We start from the raw sequence: 22,798 nt of genomic DNA, 5'->3' as shown, positions 1-22,798 counted from the left end.
GGTGTTGGACCCAACAGGTTGAAAGATTGTTCTGTGAAATCTCTGGGTTCTGTTTTTCTTATCCTGCCCAGTAGGTGGCGCTCGTGGCACACGTTTGTCTGCGGGCTCCACCAGTAAAAGGTGCTGTGGGTCCTTTAACTTTGGAAAACTCTCACCATTGGGTGGTTTGCCAGCCGAAGTGGATTGGAAGAGTGCCAGCCGGTTTGGGGGTCCGAACGCGGGGAGAGTCGCCGGCCGCCGCAGCCTGGGAGAACGCCCGTCCGAATTTCCTAGTCGGCCCGAGGCGCCAAGCGTGGCGGGAGGGCGCCAGCCGCCGCAGTAGGAGGAGAAAGGGAAGGATAAGATGGCGGATGGAGCGCCGCCGGAGCAGAAGGGGATAGAGAAGGGTAAGATGGTGGCGGGAGCGCCGCCGGCGGAGAAGGGGGAAGAGGAAGGCTGGATGGCGGCGGGAGCGCCGCCGGCGGAGAAAGAGGGAGAGGAGGGCTGGCTGGCGGTGGGAGCGCCGCCGGCGGAGAAAGAGCGAGAAATCCTTTTTTCATATATATATATATATATATATATATAAACATATTTATTGATAAATCTTAAGATACAAACATACAAACATTCCTTATATGGTGCACAATCAATGGCCCACAATATCACATAGTTGTGTATTCACCACCGTGATCTTTTCTTAGAACATTTGCATCACTCCAGAAAAAGAAATGAAAAAAAAACTCATACATACCATATGCCTTACCCCTCCCTCTCATTGACCACTAGTATTTCCATCTACCAATTCATTTTAACCTTTGTCCCTCCTATTATTTGTTGATTTTTTATCTATATTTTTTACTCATCTTTCCATAGCCTAAATAAAAGGACAAGCAAACACAAGGTTTTCACAATCACCCAGTCACATTGTAAAAGCTATATGATTATACAATCATCTTCAAGAAACAAGGCTACTGGAACACAGCCCTACAGTTTCAGATGCTTCCCTCCAGCCACTCCAATACATATCCATATAAAGGGATATCTATATAATGCATAAGAATAACCTTTAGGATAACCTCTTGACTGTTTGAAATCTCTCAGCCACTGACACTTTTTATCTCATTTCTCTCTGCCCCTTTTTCCTTTTTTAAACTTTTTTAATTGCATAGTATAACAAATATATGAAGCAAGCAAAAAAATAAAAAAGCAATAGTTTTCAAAGCACTCTTCAAGAAGTAGTTACAGGACAGATCCCAGAGTTTGTCATGGGCTACCATACGATCCTCTCATATTTTTCCTTCTAGCTGCTCCAGAACATAGGAGATTAGAGGGCTTAAATATATTTTTATCATCACAATCGACTTTTTTTCCTTCTTTTTTTTTTGTGAAAATAATATATATCCAAAAAAGCTATAAATTTCAAAGTACAGCGCCACAATTAGTTGTAGAACATATTTCAAAGTTTGACATGGGTTACAAGTTCACAATTTTAGGTTTTTACTTCTAGCTGCTCTAAAATACTGGAGACTGAAAGATATCAATTTAATGATTCAGCATTCATGTTCATTTGTTAAATCCTATCTTCACTGTATAACTCCACAATCAACCTTTGATCTTTCCATATCTCTCTTTACGGGTGTTTGGGCTATGGCAATTCTAAATTTTTTATATTGGAAAGGTCTGTCACTAATATGGGATAGGGAGATGGAACTATCTGATATTCCGGAGAGGCTGGGCTAAGTTTCAGGACTTATTTGGACCAGGGACCCATCTGGAGGTTGTAGGTTTCTGGGAAGTTACTCTAGTGCATGGATCCCTTGTGGATCTTATATATTGCCCTAGGTGTTCTTTAGGATTGGCTGGAATGGTCCTGGTTGGGGGTTGGCAGGTTACAATACATAGCAAGGTCTAACTGAAGCTTGTGTAAGATCAACCTCCAGGGCAGCCTCTTGACTCTATTTGAACTCTCCCAGCCACTGACACTTTATTAGTTACACTTCTTTTCCCCTTTTTCGTCAAGATGGAATTGTTGATCCCATGGTGCCAGGGCCAGATTAATCCCTGGGAGTCATCTCTCACGCTGCCAGGGAGACTTTCACCCCTAGATGTCATATCCCATGTAGTGGGGAGGGCAATGACTTCATTTGCAGGGTTGGGCTTAGAGTGAGGCCACATCTGAGCAACAAAAGAGGTCTTTCAGAAGTTACTTTTAGACATACCTATAGGTAGGCTAAGCTTCTCTGCTACCTACACAAGCTTTACAAGAGTAAGCCGCAAGATCAAGGGGTTGTCTTGTCGATTTGGGTGTCCCTAAAGTTTGACACAGTATCAGGGGATTCCCTGATGGTAAATTTAAATATTTCCATATTTTTTCTCCTATCCATCAAGGAACTTTGTTAGGCCTAATTTTAGGTAGGCTTAACCTATCCTTTGGCAGTGATAAGTTTCATAGGGTTGAACCCCAAGATTGAGGGCTCAAGACTATTGATTTGGTTGTCTCCACCGCTTGCGAGAATATCAGAAACACTTCAAATGGCAAGTTGAGTATTTCCTCCTTTTTCCCCAGTGCCCCAAGAGGGGGTGGTCTTGCAAATACTTCTTTATTCACTGCCCAAGTTACTCTGGGATATACTGGGGGCATCATACTAACCCCGACAAACCCATAATCACACTCTAGTCAAGAGTCCATGTACTCACTGTGCTCAATTAAGCTGACCATACAAGTGAAATTAGGAAATGCACTACCCAAATATAAATTTTGCGCAAAATAAACATCTCTCCCTTTGGTCTCAAACAGAAGTTGAAGTTTTAAAATATGGACGATATTATTCTTTACCCTATATCCTGATCTACCTCAGTCCTATCCAGATCTGCTTCATTCATAGCTCTGCTGGAAGTCAGACCCGTTTTCCAACTTTTTAAAACAATTCCTGAATAGGATACTGCTGGTTTTCATAGTTTCAGAGCTCTAATTTTGAGACTCAGGTGTCACATAAATACATAAATACTCAGGTGTCACATAACGTTTCTGGGAATGACCAGGTTATAAAAAACAGCTCAGTATGAACAGAGGAATCCTTCTGTAACTTAAGCCATAACCATCATTCATGTAATAAAACTCTGCACCAGTTTCCCATTTTTCTTAGAATGAAATCCAACAGGGAGCAAGCAACCTTGGCTCAGTGGTGGGGCTCTCACCTGCCATGCCAGAGACCCAGGTTCAATTCCCGGTGCCTGCCCATGTAAGAAAAAAAAAAAAAAAAAGGACAGAGTCTAGACCCTGACTACTTCTGGGATCACATTTAGCACACCTGCGGTGGTCTCTCTTCGCATCATTAAAAGGTTAACTCCCACCTCAGGGGCTTCGCATTTGTTGTTCCTTCTCCCAGGAAAGCGCTTTCTCAGACATTGCTAGGGCTTGCCTTCTCTCTTCCCCAGCCGGTAAGCCTTCCCCACCACCCTGGATAAGACAGTATTCCCCGTTAGTGTGTCTGCTGGCACGGCTTCGTTTTCTTTCATGGTAATTCTCACTACCTGACAGTATATTATATATTCGTTTATTTTCTGTCTTTTACTCTACAATGTAAGCTTTAGGAAATGCGCTGCTAAGAACCGGGGTTTGAAACCTATCCTCACCTACTGGCACAACTCTTACTTGGCGTTCAAATCGGGGTCGGCAGCACCCTGCCTCCCCTCGGGTTCCTGAGAGGGGTGAACACCCCGCCCCCACAGCTCCTTCTAGAGTAAAGCCCAGGATTCCGCCCTGGCTCCTGTAAAAGTGCCTCTCACCCCTCCGTTCAGGGCCTGTCCCGTGAGCAGGCTCCAGACTCGCCCCCGCGTACTCCAGGCGCTGGCGGGCGCTCTCTGGCTGCGGGCACGCCATCCCCGCGCTCGACCACCAGCCGTGAGGAACGCGGGAGAGCCCCAAAGGGGAAGGTCCAGGCGCGTCCGCGGACGCTCCGCAGGCACAGTCCGCGCAGGCGCAGAGGCGCGGCGGGCGCGGAGCATCACGGAGCCTGTAGTCCGCTCCCGTTCCGCACCTCCCCGACACTACAACTCCCACGGGGCAGCGGGACGCCGGCTCCGCGGCCCCAACTTTGTTTGCCAGCCACGTCGCTCGCGGCGGAGGCGGCGTGCCTCGCGGTTGGGTCAGCCGCGGTTACCGCCTGCGGGGAGGGGGCGGGAAGATGGCGGATGTGGTCGTTGGTAAAGAGAAATGCGGAGAGCAACGGCTGGTGTCGCTGCCCCTGTCCCGCATCCGGGTCATCATGAAGAGTTCTCCCGAGGTGTCCAGCATTAACCAGGAGGCGTTGGTGCTCACAGCCAAGGCTACGGTGAGGCTGCGTGCGGGGAAGGAGTGAGAGGCGGGGGTGGAGACCGCCCCCTAACCGCCGCGCCCCGCCCCGCTGGGTCCCGCTGTGCTGTCCGGTTCTCTTCGGCCCGCGCGCCGCCAGCTTCTTTGCGCGGGCTCGCGCGCCTCTCCAAGTTGCCTCTGCACCCGCCGGCGCGCGCCCCGGTGCCCGCACGCTCCGCCCACGCCCTTCCCAGCTGCGCCCAGCTCAGCCCGCGGGGCTGCCACCCTCCGTCGCGCGCCCTCCCGTGCCCTCCCGCCAGCGCCCCGCCCACCGCGCTCCCGGGTTTCTTGGGCCCTGGGCCTTCTCGTGTCCGGGTATTCCGAGCCGCAGAGCTGTTACTTGCCGGTGTCCGCTCTGTTCCACGGTTCTGGAGCCCCACCTCCCCCTAAACATCCGTGAAATGCCCGCGAACCCTTTCTCGTACCGTGGCGGCGCGCTTGGGCGGTCCTCTGGCATATTCCATTGAGCCGGCCCCCAGAACGCAAGTCCTCTGGGAGAGAAACTAAAAAGTAAATAATTGAAACTTTCTTGCCGCCCGGAATCAGAGACGGAGCGAGCAGCGAGTTCTGGGAGCCTACCTGCTCCCCAGATCACCCCACATCTCCTAGGCAGAACATCCCACAGCTTAATTTTACAATTTATCCTAGTGCTCTATTCCGTGAAAAATAGATGAGCTGCTTGTGGTCTCCGAACACTTCCTGTTCGGAGGCTGGGCCGTGCCTCAGCTGTAGTATTAATTGCCTTAACTTGCCTTACTTCCTATTTCCAGTCCCTCTGGCTCGGGACACGGTGTCCCTACAGTATGCTGGACTAGAGCTGAGAGGCGGGGGAGGGAAACCACAAGTTTCGTACCTGTTTTTTGCCAGAGCCGTAATTACTCAGAGCCCAGGAAAATATTTGCACATTCCACATGTAATATTGGGATTTCGATGTTTTCTTGTACAATTTCATCTGTTAGTATTAAGGAGCCAAGATTTAGGCAGGCATTTCTTTAATCCCTTATTAAACGAACTAGATGAATTAAAATATACGAAATAAAAACTGAGGGAGAGAGGTTCAGTTCAGATTGTTGCTTTAGGTCAGTCTGTGGATTATGTATGTGTTCCTGGCATAAGGAAAATGGTTTAGGCAAAATGAGGATGTGCCAGTTTTGAGCTTCAAGTTGCTGACTTTATTATAGATCTAGTAAGCCGGTAGAAACAGTGCATTTAGATAGATGACTAAAAATGTGTCCTTGACCCAAACACTTTTTGAATGTCTCATGCTCCTTCCTTTAGGTGTAGAGATTGGTCATTAAACGTTTATGATTCATCACTTAATCACTTCTAAATATTTTTTGTAAGTTAGAAATGTAAACTAAATTTTCAGGAAGTGCCTGCTTCCCCATTAACTTTGATAGGGTCTTGCGTTCTTTCTGACCTCATGTTTCTCTTTTCCCCAGTGATTTCCTATAATTGAATTTGAGAAACCAAAGTAATTTTCAGTCATCTAAACTTAATGTAATTAAAAAGTTAAATTTTATCTATAATAAGTTTTCAAAGCTTACTTTCATTTTACTTTTTTGTTTTGTTTAAGGAACTCTTTGTTCAGTATCTTGCCACCTATTCCTACAAACATGGCAGTGGAAAAGAAAAGAAAGCACTGACTTACAGTGATTTATCAACTACCGCAGAGGGATCGGAAACTTTTCAGTTTCTTGAAGGTATTTAGCCTTTGAAACATTCTGGTTAAAAAATGCTTAGTAATTTACAGCTTTTTTTTTTCCTGTTCTGCTTTCACTGAAATAGACGTTTTGGTGCTTTCTCCAGGTGCCAAAGTTTACCATGACCTGGCACAAGAAGACGTTTTCAGTCTTCTGTTTGAATATGTTTGTTATGTGGTTCTAGACCAATAATGGAGTCAACAGTCTGCACAAGAATGTGTGGCTCGCCGGGTGGGTGAGCCTAGCAGACCCCACCCCCTCAGGATCCACCCTGCTATGGAAAGGGATACTCAGTATGGTGTTCTGAGTTCCAGAACAGGGAAAATAATATTTGCTGCTGGGTAACAGGACTGTAGCTAAAAAGAGCTTAAGTCTGCCTTTGGGTCCACCCAGCCCATCTCAGGTAGGTTGGGCAGGGTCATCAGCATAGAGAAACACCAGGGTATGTGCTAGAAACAGGTCATTGGCACCAGTCAGGAGGCAGTGCTAGTTTCTCTGATGTTTCACCTACAAACATAGCCTCAATTGTCCTGTTTTGAGACCTATTCTAGAGGTCAGTGCAGGAACTAGGACATTTTGAAATTTGCATCGATGTATTCATATCCATATGAATACCATAACCAATTGCTGACGTAAGCTTTATGTTTTTAAGATATATTGCCAAAGAAGATTTTAGCTAGTAAATACCTGAAAATGCTTAAAGAGAAGAGGGAAGAAGACGAGGAGGAGGAGGACAATGATAACGAAAGTGACGATGAAGCCGAATCCTAAACAAAAAATAAATGCTTTAAAAATCAGCCTGGTGAGGACCCTTCTGGATTAGCAGCACTGCTCTCCAGGAAGCCAAAAAGCCTGTGGGACTTTCGTCTCTCCACTTTTCAGAAACTTCAGGTAGACTGTGTTCTTTCCTATTCTTTCCCTGTTAAGGGAGGGCATCTAATGCACCCACTCTGTAAGCAGCCAAAGGCAGAGGAGCCCAACAGCAGCGTCTCTGACAGAGGGTCCCAGTCATCACCAGCAAAGGCAGCTTTGCTTTTTAATTGACAGATGGATTTTGAAGACTTTCTAAGTATCAGTTGTATAAATTCTTATATGTATATTTTGAAATTAGTTCTGATAAACAACTAAGACTCAGTTTTAGCTAAATGTATAGTTTTGGGGCAGTACATTAAATTTGAATTTTTGCATTTCAAGGTTTGTTTTCCTATTTGTTCAAATATTGACCCCCCTTTTACCATAAAGTAATAATACTTTTCTGTTAAAGCTCTGTATATATTTTTACAGTAAAGTATTTTGTGGAGTTATTGCTCTGTTGTCCTCTCTTGTTCTAACGTCTTGGAAGATTTTTAAATGTTTCAATCACTCTTACTCCTAGAGAAAAATCCTGTCAAAATTATCAACTACAAAAAATTTTTTTCATAAGCATATTGTTCTTAAAAAACATTTTGTGTATTAAAGATATTTCATCTTATTGTTCTTTTTTAAATACTCAGTTGTTTTTACTGTCCACAAGAGAAGGCCATAAGCCCTATTTTTTATCTTTTAATATAGGGTACATGTTTGGCTCTTCTCAGTATCTTTCTTTATATGTATTTTAAAATTAAGTATAATTTATATGCAACAGAAGCACTACTTTTATGTCCAATCTGTGATATTTTACAAACATATAATCATGGAGCCTGCATTATATAGAACAGTTCCATCAACCACAGATGTTTTCTTTCCCTCTGGCTTTTTAAAATTTATTTTAAACTATTTTACACACAGCAGCAGTCATTTTATGGTATATAGTTATGAATTTTGACAAATGCACAGTCATATAACCACCACCACCATTAAGATGCAACAGTTCCATCCCACCTCAGATTTCCTTGTGCTACCCTTCAGTCGAATCCTAGCAATCACCCAGCTATCCTCTGCCCCCACCACAGCAGCAAACTTTTCCCAGAAAGGCCAGATAGTACATATTTTAGGCTTTGTACGCCATATGACATGAAAGCAGCCATGGACAATACATAAAGGAATTAATGTGGATACTTTTTTTTTTCTTAACTATTTCTGGACATTAAGTCTAAGTTTTGTATGGTTTTCACATGCTACCATTTAAAAAATAAAAAAACTTTTCCTAGCTCACAGGCAATATAGACTAGTTTTCTGGAATTTCATAAAATGGAATCATACAGTGTTTAACCTTTGAGTCTGGCTTCTTTAATATTTAGCATAATGCATCTGAGATACATCCACGTTGTATATATTAGTTCATTCCTTTTTAATGCTAACACCATTGTACAGATATATCAATCTGTTTATCCATTCCCTGGATGAATGAATACTTCTCCATTTGGGTTGTTAATAGGTTTTGATGATAACGAATGAAGTCTTCTAAACACTTGTATATAGGTTTTTGTGTGAACATAGGATTTCATTTCACTTGGGTGAATACCTACAAGTAGAATTGTTTGTTTATAGAAACTGTCAGACTGTTTTCAAAGGGGCTGTACCATTTTGCCTTCCCATCGGCCATGCAGGATTCCAATTCTACATCCCCTGCAACAATTGTATCAGATTTAGTTTTATTAATTAGCCATTCTAGTAGGTGTAGGTTTTTATTTGCATTTCTTTAGAGATTAACAATGTTGAGTATCTTCATTTGCCACCTGCACTAGTTTGAAACTGTTATGTACCCCAGAAAAACCATTTTCTTTTAATCATGACCCAATCTTGTGGGGCCAGACCCATTGGTTAGGGTGGAACCTTTGATTAGATTGTTTTCATGGAGGCTGACCTACTCAATTACAGGTGAGACCTTTTGATTAGATGGAGAAGCCATTCCCCCATTCAAGGTGGGTCTTGATTAGTTTACTGGAGTCCTTTAAAGGGGGAGACATTTTGGAGAAAACACAGTTGCTTCAAAGCTGACAGAGATATAAAAATTTGGAGATGCTTGGGGTGCTGACAGAGAAGACGCCAGACATGGACATTTGCAGATGCAGAACCCAGCAGACATCACCATGTGTATTTGCTTTCCCATGTTGTGTCCTGGAGGAGCTATGTGAAGGCCCACAGATGCTTAGAAATGAAACCACTGGCATACGAAGCTGGAAGAAATGGAACCAGGAACAAGGAAAAGCAGACACCAGCCGTGTGCCTTTCCCATGTGACAGACATCGGCCTTTCTTTAGTCACTATTTTTTTCTGGATGCCTTAGTTTGGACATTTTTATGGCCTTATAACTGTAAACTTGTAACTTAAATTCTCTTTCTCAAAAGCTGTCCTATTTCTGGGATATTTCAATCTGCCAGTATTAAAACTGAAACACAACCTTTCTGTCTTCTTTGATGTCGTGTCTAAATCTTTTGCCTCTTTTTCTTGGGCTGTTTTCTTTTTGTTGAGTTTTATATCTTCGGAATTCAAGTTTTCTGCCAGATACGTGATTTGCAAATATTTTCTCCCAGTCTGTGGCTTTTTTCATTCTCTTAAATCACATTTTTCAAAGAGCTATATCCTTTAATTTTGAGGAAATTCAGTTCATTTTTTTTCTTTTGTGGATCATGCTTTTCGTCATATCTAAAAACTCAACGCCAAACCCAAAGTCACAAAGACCTGTGTCAGTTTCTTTTTAGTGCTGGGCTTGGCTTCCAATCTCTATACCTGCAGTAATAAATACGTTGTTAATAAATCCGAAGGAAAAATACTAACTGGTTCCTGAAGTATCCTTAAGCTACCATAAGCACTTTAGATGACAGTTACTTAGAGAGCTGTTATCCTTCTTGGTTCCTCCTTGAGCCATGCATTAGACTGTTACAGTAGCTTCTGTACTGTTTTGTCACAATCTTTATCATTTCTGTCTTCTTTCCATCTTGCACACTACTCTCAGATTATCAGAACAATCTTATGAAGATAAATCTGCTCCTGGTCAGAAGTGTTAAAAATAGCTGATATTCAAGTAGCCACCATGGCTGAACCTCTTCTATGTGCATTGTGTACATTTTCATATATTCCTTACAACTTGAATAGTAAGAATCTACATTTTATAACAGAGGAAATTGAAGCTCAAGTTAAGAAACTCATCCAAAGCACATCTAGAAAATGGTGGAGCTGGGACTCAAATCCCAGACCATTATGAAGTACCATTAGGCTTTAAAAACTGTCATCACTCCGCAGTATCTGTGGAATACTTACCTTGTTATTCAAGGTCCTTGACATTGATCTTAAGCTACTTTATATCCTACTACTTATCAGCCTTCCATTCCCACTGAAGTGGTTTCATCCTATATGGTACATAAACATCCCATGTACATCTTCTGATCAGGGAGCCATTTCTAAAGTCTTAACTATGTAACACTATAGACTGACTGCCTTTAAATTTTGGTCTTTCCAATCAGATCATGAGCTCTGATTAGCCAGTGAGTGACAGTGAAACACCGACCATGTTTTAAGGTCAGGTCACAAACATTAAATAAGGATATTGTTGTAGATCCTACCACTAGTGTGGACTTCTTAAAAGCTATCATCAGTTTCTATAGATTCTTCCAATCTTGATTAGCAGTTCAAATGGGCCACAAAGGGTTTTTTGGTAGTTTTGGGTATTAAGAAATACCTGGTCAAATCTACGTAAAGGAAAAAAAGAACTTCAAATTGGTTTTGCAAATAAATTTGTTACACCTATAAAAAGACTGGAACAAAATATGCCATTAATGTTGAGTAATTACCTTCATGTTTATCTGAATTTTCACATTTGCTATAACGAATTCTTATTATTCTTAAAACCATAAAACAGCTTTAAATTAGGACAAAACTGTGGCTTGTTTTAGCAACGATGTATATCCAATGATCTTTAGCCATCTTTAGGCTTTCCTAAACCAACCCTCCTTTCTCAAGACCACACATTCTTTTCAGTATAGATAGCAGTTGTCAAAAACAGCCTAGCTGGTGTGAGGCTGCCTGGATCTCCGAGCAGCACTGATGTGTTTAAAACTAGGCCAGAAGAGCCAAGACCCTGGATGGGGTCAGCTCTGATTGCCACACTCATTGTGGAACACGAAGCTTTTCACAGGGCTGGGTCTAACTAACTGGCTTTACACATCTTTTCTCCATGGCTGCTAGAGTGGAAATACTCAAGTCATCTCTGATACCAGTTATTCTTCTCATCCTTGTCCAGCTCATTCCTGGACATTCCTATCCAGCCCTGAATTCTCAGGGAGTGATGCCTAAATCTGTTGAGTCTACATTTTTTAAGGAATAGGCCCACTGTGTTTAAAACAGGGCTCTAGATGTCTGTTATTGAAGGCATGCGCCCACCTTGGAAAGCCTAGAATTCTTCACCTGTGCCGAAGGAAATACCCAAATAAATACATGAGTAACTGAAGATGTTTGGAAGAGGCAGCTGTAAATATGAGGAATTTTATTTTATTTTTTGCTGACATACTATGAGGCAAAACAAAATGACACCATACAAAATAACTTTATAAAATATCATTCACATCATATTTTATCAGATTTACAGCATTCTGTGCATGTTAAGGGATATGTAAGGAGGTGAAAAAACACTATGCCAAACCTTTAGTATTAGTTTATATACACACAGTAAGAAACAAAACAAGTAACTGTTAGGTTTTCCATGAATTTATTGCAAAAATAGTGCAAACTACTAAACCTAGAAGCTGTAAAACAAATTTGAAAGGACCCAGCTAAGCTTAAACACGACAATAGATGCTCAGTGTCTCAGCCTTTAGCTTTCTTCACCAGTTTATCTTCTGTCAATCAGGACCACTCCCCATGGGTTCAGTTTTAGGGCGAGTGCTAGGGGATGAAGAAATGTGAAGACTGGCTCTTCAGAGCGACCACGTTGGCTGGGCTGCCCGATGTCCCCAATACCTTTAGGATCATGCTACTTACTCAATAATAATTTAGTGAGGTCTGTGTTGAAAACATTAAAATGCCATGATTTTTAAGTTTGAACTTAAAAATAAGTTATCTAACTTCTTGATGACATGGAGAAAATTAAGAAAGCAGCATGAACAGAAAGGATTTGAACATTATTGTCTGCTTATAAACATAGTATCCTTTTCCTCAGGTCTATCTGGGTAAAGTATAATATAGGGCAACCTTTGAACCATATATTGCAGTAAGTTAAAAAAAAAAAAGAAAGAGAAAAAAAGGATACCATATTCCTACAAGAGTAACTTTAAAATTTCTTTCAACAATCTATTGGGGTCCAGAAAGCATTTATCTAAACAAAATAATAAAGGCTAAACAAAATGCTACCTGTAAAAAGCTAAAGAAACAAAATGCAGCATATTCAGGTTCTTTTTCTTGAGGTACCTATATAAATTTAATCACCTGCCCCAAAGTACTCCTGTTAGGTTAAAAACAAAATGCTTCCTGGTGAGCCAATTGTAGGGCATTTATTATTACTGAGAAAGTGCAACAACGCTGATCTTTATATGCAGCATATTAAAGGATGATTTACTCTTTACAAAATATAGCTTAAGTATTGACCTGATGGAAGTTAAAAAATTAAAAACATTTAACTAGAATCATCCCCTTCTTTTGAGATCCTGCAGCAAAAAGTCTCCCAAATCAACTTTCAAAGTTCTGCCACTAAGGAATGTTGGTTCTCTTGTAAAATTCAGAGACCTTTTTAAAATTGTAAAACTATATACTACAGGAAAGATCCCAAAATTTTTAGATTTCTCATTGTTATAAAATCAAATTCTTAAGACTCCAAAATATTGTGTCACCTCCAAAGAATTAAGTAAGAAAAGATCACCATAGTAGGAAAAGTCTAGAATTGTAAATTGCCAAATATAAAAGCATGGAAAGTCATCAATCTCCTACTTACCTCTCTCACCTGCCATAAAGCTTTTCTAATTTGGGGGGACCCTGGGGCTGCTGCTACATGCAGTCCTCCTGCCCCCGAGCCAGCCACCTGCTCTCTCCCCCCTATCTGCCCATGGTCATTAGCACCTCTGCCAGGTGGGTCAGGAGAGATGAAATCAACAACAGTCCATTTGTTGCTTAGGAAATAAACTCCTAGGAAACATGCCAGAGGAGGGGGGGGGGCATGAATGGCTACAAAAGCAGTGGTAAGAGTTTGTGATTTTTGGGGGGGCGGGGGGTGGGGTGCCTCCCCTTCATTGGCACAGAATATGAAGCAGTAGCTATAAATATATGCATAGAAGAGTTTGGAATTTATTGTTTGTAAAATGTTAAATCTCTTTTTATATATATATGTATATATATACATATATATACACACACACACACATATATATATGTATATATATATATTGGTTTTTGTTTCTTTTTCACAAGAGGGTAGTTGGGATTCTACTATAATTGGGTGGGGGAAAATATCAAATTTCATGGTCAATTGGGCTTTTCTCCCCACTTTCAACATAAAATATTTAATTTTTATACTGATTTTTTTTCAATGCATTAGGATTCAACACAAAAGGCACGAAATAAATAAAATATTAAATAAACAGAAATTACAATTTCAAGCTTCATGTGGAGTTATAGCTCACTGTTTGGTTACTTTTTCCAATTTAATTTGACAGACTCAGTAAATAGCACCCAACTGTTTAACTGAGGTAGATCCACATTGTAAAGAAAGCTGGGTCCCCTCCATTTATCTCTAAATTTAAAATACTTTTACAAAAACAAAAATCCATTTTAATCATATGCAGAAGCAATGACAGGTGGCACTACTTGAAAAAAGCTTAAAACGTGAGCAGGTTTGCCAAGATTTATGCCCAAATCACATTCTCCATCAGCCATAAATAAATCTCAGACTGGAGGAAAAAAAAAATTAAAATTAACCCTGAAAAAGTCTGAAGACTTTGAGAACAGGTCTTTTTGACTGACTGCCATAGAAATGCACAATGGTCCATTTACATTGAGGAATGGCAACAACCAAGCCAGACCTGAGAGAGGGAGGGTGGGGAGACAGTGGGGTGGGGGCAGAGTGCTACAGCACTACAAGTTTCCCTTTTTAACTCCGGAGAAAAGACTCATTGTGTTATCATAGCATCTTGGTCTGAACAGTTTAAACTTGCTTGGCCTAATATTTTTGCATACTCTGAAACTTATAAATTTAACATCTGATTAAGGCTTAATTTAAAGTGGCCTTACCACATAGCATCATGCAAGCACTGACATCCTCAAGACACACAGAATGGTCTTCAACTAAAGACAATGACATGAAGCCTCAGAATTGTGGTTAGCAGGTACTATAATTTTATAATTAATCATACGATTCAGGTAGTAAATGAAGAATTATACAGAGAGGCCGATGTATACAACTAATAGTTTTATACAGGAACTGTTGATTTTATAAAACAGCGCTGTCTGGTTTCTGCCTCCTCAGCACTGATGCCATGGATTCAGAGCCCAGCAGCCGGGCCTTGATGCCGGACAACAGGGTGCCACCTGAATTGTGGCCCTGGGATTGTGCTGCTGCTTTTAAGGTAGGGAAAATTAAGAAGGGACAAGATCCACTTATGTAACTCTTGAGTTCATTTTTGGTTCTTTTTCAATTATTTTATAAAAATAAAACTAGAAAAATTGATAAAAACTAAGGGTTAAGACCCTTCGATGCATATCAGGTAAGTAATCTGAAGTGTACCAGTGGTAAGAAAAAAAATCTGGATTTAGTCATTACATTCTCTTATTTCATGAGTAGCCACTTTGCTGCACAGAAACTTAAAATTATTCTCTTAAAATTTTTTAAGCAGTAAAACTCACTTCCCTCCTGTTATAAAACATGAATTTATACTTTCAACGGTGACACTAAAATCCACCATCAAACTCAGGTCTGGAATTTCAGTTTAATGCTAACCTATACACTTCCAGGGTTTCAGTCACATTTTGTACATTTGACTATGAAGAGGAACTGAATTTGTTAACGTTATCCTCTCTGGAACTCACACCTCTGCCATGGAGAGGGTCTGGGAAGAGAGAAGTGATGGGGGGGGGGGGCATCAAAATGATCTTCTTTACCTATTTCAAATAAAGACCAATAAAATAAAATCATCCCTGATAGGGAAAGCTGATTTTAATTAGACCATAAGCCAAGAAACTGCTAAATACCTGACTTGACAAACAGAGATACAAATTTTATTTTAGGTATGCCAAAATCGGAGTCCTATGTGAATGGCGCAAGCTAACACCCACACCTATGTAAGCAATTCCCCCCCACAGTCACAAAGCAAAGCAACAGTAACTAAAGCATTCCAAAATAAGAACAGGACTCAATAGCACCTTACATCTGAGGACTTCACAAGCATTTTATAAAGATATGATTCTAATTCCTTTTAAAAATGTAATTCCATTACAATAAATATTGTCATCGAGCGACTGAGAGAACAAAGCCACCAGTTTTGCCGATGCTTACGATCAATGCCTGACAAAGACATGGGCCTTAGTCGGGGCATGAGAGAAATCACACAGGTGAAACGAGACAGTGGGCCTCACTCACCGTCCCCAGACTGAGCCCAGCATCACAGTTTATAAAGGCAGGAGCTCAGGAGCAAAAGTGGCTTCCAAGGCAGAAGGTCCATGATTGACTGTGGAATGGTACAGCTTCATTTGCCAACATGAATACAGCCCAAAATGACTCACAGAGGAAAATGACGGCCTGACTTCTAAAGGCATGGGGCTGAGAAGGTCTCCCACACACACTCAGGCTGAACAGCTGGAGACTACAGAGTGGTCTGGTGCTCACCTGGTGCTTTGAATGGAGGGGCTGCCTCTCTTGCCTCTCTCTGGGATGTTCATATCATCTCCAGAATTCAGAGGAACCTCGGACTCTATGAACACCTGTCAGGTGAGGCCTAAGGGCCAGGCAGCCAGCCAGGTATGGTGGAGTTTTATTGGGGTCAACTCCCTGGTCATAAGGACTTTAAAGACTGAGAAAGCACTGAATGGGGAGGCCTCAGCATCTGATTTCTGGAGGCACTTGGGATGGGGGTGCATGTGTGGGGAGAGATTATATTTGGTGTTTGAGCTTTAACTTTTACTTAATCCAAGGAGGTCTTCAACAGACAATTCAACCTCCTCCACCCACCAAAAACCCTTCAGTCAAACCACCAAGGACATTTAGAGACCTAACACATCTAGACTTTCACATCAATCCATAAAACAGGAAAGTGTTCACAAAAGCACCAGTAATCTTCACTTCTCATTTATGAAAAATCTTTCATAAACGCACAGATGGTGGAAGAGGCCCAGCCTAGGGTTTCAGAGATGCATATGAAAAAGCCAACAGCTCAAGGACCAAAATCACAGAGAAAGCCCATGGTAACAGTATCCTTTGAAAAACCCTGTACCGAATTCTGGCCCCAAATCCAAGGCCAAAGGACTTGACAGACCCAAAACCAGAGGACCCAAAGTAGCCTCTGCAGCAGCTTAGCATGCATTGCAGGCACCACCCCCTAAACATTCACACTTCTTGGGGCGGTGTGTGTGCACAGAGCAATGATCACAGAATTTAAAAACATTCTTAGAAAGACTGCAAAGGTTACTTGCAAGAAAAAGAATTAGTTCTTTTGTAATTAAAGCACACCCCATGGCATAAGAGTGTAAGAACCCTCAACAACAGGGGCAAAGCAAGTCTTAGTTTTAGGTTATGATGTACTGGGGACCTCTCCTTGCCAAAATCAGTGTCTACACATCCAGCGTAAGAACAGAACCACCTACACACACACCAGTGTCTGCAATCGCAAAACCATCCACCTGTCCCTCAGTGCCAGAGCAAACTCAAGGAGGTAATTTGGAGCAAATGCTAAACTGCTGAAGATTATGGAACACAAGGAATCTAAAGAAAGAAGTGAAGGAGGCAGAGTGTAACATGTCGGACCCATGGTACAGTGTGTGGGTAAGTGACATTTCTAATAGCAAAGTAGTTAATCAGAAGGAGGGGTGCTCAGGGCCTAAACTAACTTTCATGGTACAGGATGCCTTGGAGTTAGCATGCAGTGGGGCCTCCAGTGTGCCACTAGCAGGGACTTCTGCCTCAAGACACCAGCTGTGGCCCTGATGCTTCTTGCAAATAAAAGACCATGGTTTGAACAGAATGTTTTGCTTTCAAACCTTAGCAGGAAGTGATATTAACTCAAGGTTCCAAAATCAAAGGTCAATTACATCTGCATCGTCTTTCAAACCCAGGTGGCTATTAACGTGTTACTTGCACAGTTACTAGAAAGAGTTGGTGTTTGAGCACTGCCAGGATTTGACAAACTAGAAAAAGGGAGAAGATCAGAGGGAGCCACTTTCAACCTACTGGGAAGCAAAGCAGGAAAAAAAAAGTGCTTTCGTGTTTCGGACAGTCAAGTGAAAGTCATTGGGCACATTTTTCACTGTGCAGAGGTGCTCACAGTCTGGGGAGAAAAGCCTTCTGCTGCATCTGCACTGGCCTCTGCAAGTCCTCTTAGGGAAGAAGGGGCCGCCCAGGCGTCCCACTATGGCACACAGATTTTCAAGCCAGTACTGAAGAGATAGATGTTCACAATTCAGTTTATTCAGGTAACATTTTGGCTATTTTCAGTGTGGATCGCTAAGCTTAAGAGCAAACATGAATCTATTGAGAATTCAGAGGTAGCCTTTATCTGCATTTTTTTTGTCTGAAAGGTATTTAGAAACCACTTTCTGTAGTGATTTGGGTAAACCAATACATTCACTTTAGACAATAAAATGGCAAAACATAACCAAAGAAGCATAAGGGAGGGAACCGCAATGGCTGTGAGATTGGCACACACAGAGGACCAGTGCAGGGTTTAAATACTCCTTTCTGTTTCTGAGACTTGGTAGCACAACCAAACACACATGGGGCTGGAGTACATACTTCTAATCTAGCAAAGCCATGAGTCACACAAGGAGGGCCTTGGGTTGCAGCTCTCTCTAGCATCTCGGGGTGAAGCACACACATGGTCATGTGGCTTTACAATGAGGCTGACAAGGAGAAGCACCGGCCCCTCACGTTCTATGGACATTGGCCACAGATGCTTCTTATCCACACTGTTAAATGCTGGATAGAATGAGGAGAAAATGCTTTAGGGAGCCATCACGAACGACAAGGAAGTAAGCAGACCAAAAAAGTGTTGAAAGATTTACAATCAATCCTCTCAAAATCAATTTTCAGATCTCAAGAGGAGAGCATCTACAGAAAAACAAGAAAACAAAGCTGATTTGTCCTTCATGAGTAGCCGACAGGCACAAAGCTGCAGAGAAGAGCACAGTTAACAGGTCCACACAACTGAACACGTAATACTGAAACACGGGCAGCTGGCACCAAGACAAAGCAGTGTGTGGTAGTCATATCATTTCTGCTATCATAAATCTATTTACAATCTTTTCAAACAAGTACAGCAGATGCAAAGTTGGACATAATAAAAAGGAAGTTGTCAAAAAATCAGTGCAATTTGAGTTGAAAAGTTTCCTTACAAAAAAGTCAGCGAGTGGGCTTCAGCGCACACAGACACCCACATTACAAAAGCCACGAGTGCACTGCATCTACATCCAGCCGGAACTGCTGGCATGGTGGCTGCCAGGGAGAGTATTCTCAGTTCCTTTGGGGTGGGGCTTAAGATATAAATAAAACATTTGCATTCTGAAAGTGAGGCGTATGAACACTGAGGAAGTGTCTATTTTACATTCCTTTTCTCATGAGCGTGAGACAAGTCAAAGAGAGGTCACAGGAAAATGTCGTATGGCTTGTCTGGGCCACTGGGATTGTCCACTATCTGGGTGATGTCGACTTCTAAAGCCCCCCTTGAAGGAACTGCCTTAGGGATAGGAAAATGCCCATGAAGAGTTCTCTTAACTGCCCAGCAGATCTGAGTCATCGTGAAGGACGCCACCCAGGCTCTGATGGGTCCAGGTCACAAGCCAAGTGCTACCATGGCAACAGGGGACCAGAGCTGCCACCCTGGCCCCCAGAGACCACCCTGGGGATGCTTGGCTGGTCTACCCATAACATATTGTATCAAATATATAATTCGACTGAAAAACGACTTTGAAAAAATAAAATTTAAATCATCCGCAGATCAATGTAAAATTACATTGCTGCATATATAAGAAAAACAATTCTTCCAGAAAAATTACTATTTGCAGCTTTCAAAAATAAATCATCCTGCAAACTTGAAGGTAAACATTACGTAATTTATAAAAACTGAGGGGAAATAATTTCTATCATATTCATTAGGTACCACATGCACGAAAATATCCACATAGGCCAAATCCAACAGGGCAGAAAGGAAAAAATAAATAGCAAATTGTTTGCATTTAACAACAATACAAATAACACATAATAACAACAGTGACCACCCCCACCCCCTGCAGGAACTGAACTTGCTCTGTCTTCTGTAATGAGTGCTCAATATCCCAGTAAACACCAGGGAAAACAGTGACTGCGGCCAGCCTCAAACAGCAGGGAAGTCCCTCTCCACTCCAACAGCTCCCTCGCAGGGCAGGTCAGCACACTGGCCGTGGGCTTTCCGTGGTTTTAGAGAGTGCAAACATTCGTTCTGAAGGAGAATCCTCCTCATGGCAGTGTGTGGACACTGCCAAAAAGCAACATAATCTCTAAAAGAAAAGGCGAACCCGAAAATGTAGTATCAAAAATGTATATGCAAAGACTTTGCAAAACAGGGAAAAGCAAAAAAAATCGAAACAAAAATAAAACCCCTTTCTAAAAGCACAGGTATGCCCAGTTTTAAAATGTTTCTCTGAACTAGGAAAATCTGAGCTCACAATGCACCCAAAACTCACGGTGTCTTAGCAGGACCAAAGAGCTCTCACACAGAGTGGGACTACAGAAGGAGCCGAGTTGTTGCAGAGGGAGCTGATCCAAAGCAACAGAGTGGGGAAAGGACGAATGTAAGCTATTTTAAAAGTGAATTTTATAAGACACTAGAACGAGGGCCAGTATAAGAATCCAAGAGGGAGGCCTCTTTTAAAGAGATGAGATAAATCCCAGTTTTCTTTTGAGTAAATCCCAATTCATACCTCACAATGTTCACCTCCAGTTTGCTTGAAGCAAGGCACAGCTTACTTAACAGTGGGCTGGAGGCGCAGCCAGGGGTCAGGCGCCCTGGAATGTGAATGGGCCACACCTCGGGAGAGACGGTGCTCCTCATGGAAGCTCTGCCTGGAGCCCCTTGGGGCAGGCCCCCCCAAACCCTAATGCGCAAGCACACACAGAGATGGGTGGGGAACGCCCACCTGTTGGCTTCTGTGTAAACATGGCTTGGATTTACTCAACTACACTTCAAGGTCTTATGCTGTCTTAAGATTTATGAAGAAAGCATTGGTGTTGGGGCTCTCCTTCATTATTAGGGAATAAATCCTAATAATGGGGAGTGGTAGAATTTCGGGGAAACAACTATTTACCTGAGAAATTGTAATTACAGCTCTTTGAACTCTGTATCAGGCATGGATAAAGACATGTGGTTAACCCAACTGGAGACATTTGGTCTGTTAATATTTTTAGTATAAAAATTTTATAAAACAAGTATAGGGCTTTAAAAAGTACCTTTCTCAAAGTACTTCAGCCCACTAAAAAGCAAACTTTTCCCTAAAATGATTTTTTTTTAAGTACAGGTCTAATTTTCTGCCAGCCTAGGTACTAGCTTTGAAAAGCATCTCCAAACATTATTGCTGGGTCCCCCTGCTGCTCCCTCTGCGCTCTAGGGAAAGCCAGGAGGTCAGTGGGCCCCAGAACTGCCAGCCACTGGGTTCTGACAAACCTGATTCAGAAGGGTCTTGGTGAGGGCCAGGAATCTGCATTTCAACAAGCGCCACCCCATCCCTCCCCACGACCATCCCCACCAAGAGCCGGCTGCAGGCAGGGAACCCACACCCTGGAGACGTGCAGTTCTCGATGATTCCAAAAATGGCTGAAAAGTAACCTAATTTCAGATTCTGAGAGTTTATTGTTAAAAAAAAGAGTCCCTATTTAGCCTGAACGCTCCTTCTGAAAACAGGAGAAAGTGCCACTTGCCAATAAAACAGGGAATTGCAACATTTCTTAGAGCAGAGGCTTCTGTCATTTAAAAAGACACACACACACACACACACACAAAGATACAGCAAGAAGAGACTAATGCCATTAATAAGACACCCACGCACATACGCGGACACACACACACCACTCTGAGCATCTAACTTCACCAATGGCAGCGCCCCGTGGGTCTCCCTGCCCGCCCGCCCTCCGGCAGGGGCACCACAGTGCCAGAGGTAAGTGCCGCGAGGGCAGAGGGGCCTCCCGGGAGAGCAGCACAGCACAGCACAGCGGCCCCTTTCCTGAACACCGCCCCGACGCTCCACCAGAGAGCGTAAGAGCAGACCCCGCAGGCGCCGCCACCTCCTGCCCGCTGGCTCCCTTCCCCAGGAGCACAAACGGTAGGTCCACAGCGGGCCCGACCGCAGCCGTGGTTGGTGGTGTGCTCCCGTGCCACCCCAGCTCTCTGGTGACCGCGCACAGATCCTATGAAACTTGCCTAACGAGGCTGTGCGGGGAGAGCGGTGCGCTCTGCCACGCAAATTTGACTCCCACGACCGCGGTCCACGGTGCTAGGTTGGCCAAGCGCCCCACTGGGTTGGGGCGGGCGTGAAGGGCCTTTCTGGAAACCCTCCCCCTTCGCAGCTACAAATCTACACCGAGGGGTGGCTGCCCGCCACCTTGGCCAATTGCATATTCCTGACCTCAAGCTGCAGGAACCACAAGCCGGGGCTCTCCTAGACCCACCATGAGAAACTCCTCCGGGTAAATAAAATGAGCAGCGCCTATCTACCACGTTAATACTGCAAACCAGATATATATTTTTCTTTTACATTAAAGACATAACAGTGAAAAAGGATTGTACTGTATTTATCACCACAGACCCGTATTCTTTAGAAACTTTGGAAAATAAAATGTCACAGTCCTACAGGACAAATCTTATGATTAGACTGTCTGTATATTGTCTTTTTTTTTTTTTTTAAATAATTTTCTACTAAAATGGCACTTATCTGCCAATCTCTCTGGACTTCTGAATGTTGCAGCACGTGGCCCATCTCCTGCCACCACCCCTTCTTTCGAGCTGAGGGAAAGGCTGGCGCAGGCAGAAGAGACACCTGTGTACAAGCCACTGCCATGGAACCCGGGTGGGCCGCACAAGCGGTGCCAGCAGCACACCAGGATATCGCTTTCAAAGAAACTTTAGTGACGACATCAGAATGTTCAAGGCTTTAAAACACCAATCGTGAGTTTGAGCCCATCAATTTCATAGAGAATCATGTGTTAAAAACAAGTAAATTGAATGACCAAATAAATTAAAAATGTTTTAAAGCCCTGAGTTCATAGATTGGTTTTAGGAGATTTTAGGAAACATGGGACTCTATTTTAATAAGCAGCTTATAGATTTTGGCAAACCATATTTCCTACAACAATGGGGTCTCATACAGGTCTGCAGTTCAAAATCCAAGTTGAAATCTGGGACGGAAGGCATTCTGGAAAGTGGAGGATCTAATATAATTAAAGATGTCTCGTGTTCAATGCTGGCTGTCACGGAAGGGCTGGGCAGCTGTTGGTCTGAGTGTAGCTGGTCTCATGTGAATCCAACTTAGTACACAATCGCTAAACACTAAAACATGTCAAGCAAAGTACATGGTGCGCAGCGTGTCCTGGTGGACCTGCACGGCCTTCGCCAGCGCCTGGTGGTCTCGCCCGTTACTCTGCCCCGAGGTATGGCTTCCTTCAGCACTGGGGGAACACAGAGAG

General features: G+C 42.8%; 2 protein-coding genes across 8 annotated transcripts in view; one reads left to right on the top strand and one right to left on the bottom strand.

Moving 5' to 3' along the window:
- The first annotated feature begins 4,032 nt into the window (after positions 1 to 4,032).
- Positions 4,033 to 22,262, top strand: CHRAC1 (chromatin accessibility complex subunit 1). Of its 2 annotated transcripts, XR_013178154.1 has the most exons (4): positions 4,033 to 4,313; positions 5,910 to 6,036; positions 14,408 to 14,507; positions 22,081 to 22,262. XR_013178154.1 is itself a non-coding variant. In XM_077166711.1 (3 exons), exons 1-3 carry the CDS (start codon positions 4,167 to 4,169, stop codon positions 6,805 to 6,807), a joined length of 393 nt encoding a protein of 130 aa, XP_077022826.1. In that variant the 5' UTR covers positions 4,038 to 4,166; the 3' UTR covers positions 6,808 to 7,340. The 2 variants fall into 2 exon arrangements, 1 of the variants encoding a protein (XP_077022826.1); XM_077166711.1 differs by lacking the exons at positions 14,408 to 14,507; positions 22,081 to 22,262 and adding an exon at positions 6,689 to 7,340 and having other exon boundaries at positions 4,038 to 4,313.
- Positions 21,892 to 22,798, bottom strand: part of AGO2 (argonaute RISC catalytic component 2) — a 134,015-nt gene continuing 133,108 nt past the window's right edge. For all 6 annotated transcript variants that reach the window (XM_077166705.1, XM_077166704.1, XM_077166706.1 and 3 more), the window contains one exon: positions 21,892 to 22,780. In XM_077166705.1, the coding sequence (XP_077022820.1) occupies positions 22,672 to 22,780 (109 nt within the window). In that variant the 3' untranslated portion in view covers positions 21,892 to 22,671. The remainder of the gene's footprint in view (positions 22,781 to 22,798) is intronic.

This window comes from Tamandua tetradactyla, chromosome 6, assembly GCF_023851605.1.
Source record: "Tamandua tetradactyla isolate mTamTet1 chromosome 6, mTamTet1.pri, whole genome shotgun sequence".
In the NCBI taxonomy this organism is placed as follows: Eukaryota; Metazoa; Chordata; class Mammalia; order Pilosa; family Myrmecophagidae; genus Tamandua; species Tamandua tetradactyla.
Note: the sequence above shows the minus strand (reverse complement) of the source record. Positions and strands in the feature narration are given on the sequence as shown.

Coding starts and splice junctions, on each gene's coding strand:
- CHRAC1 (XM_077166711.1), top strand. CDS start 4,167: ATGGCGGATGTGGTCGTTGGTAAAGAGAAATGCGGAGAGCAACGGCTG. Junction 4,314..5,909: donor TGCTCACAGCCAAGGCTACG/GTGAGGCTGCGT, acceptor GTTTTGTTTAAG/GAACTCTTTGTTCAGTATCT. Junction 6,037..6,688: donor AACTTTTCAGTTTCTTGAAG/GTATTTAGCCTT, acceptor TATGTTTTTAAG/ATATATTGCCAAAGAAGATT.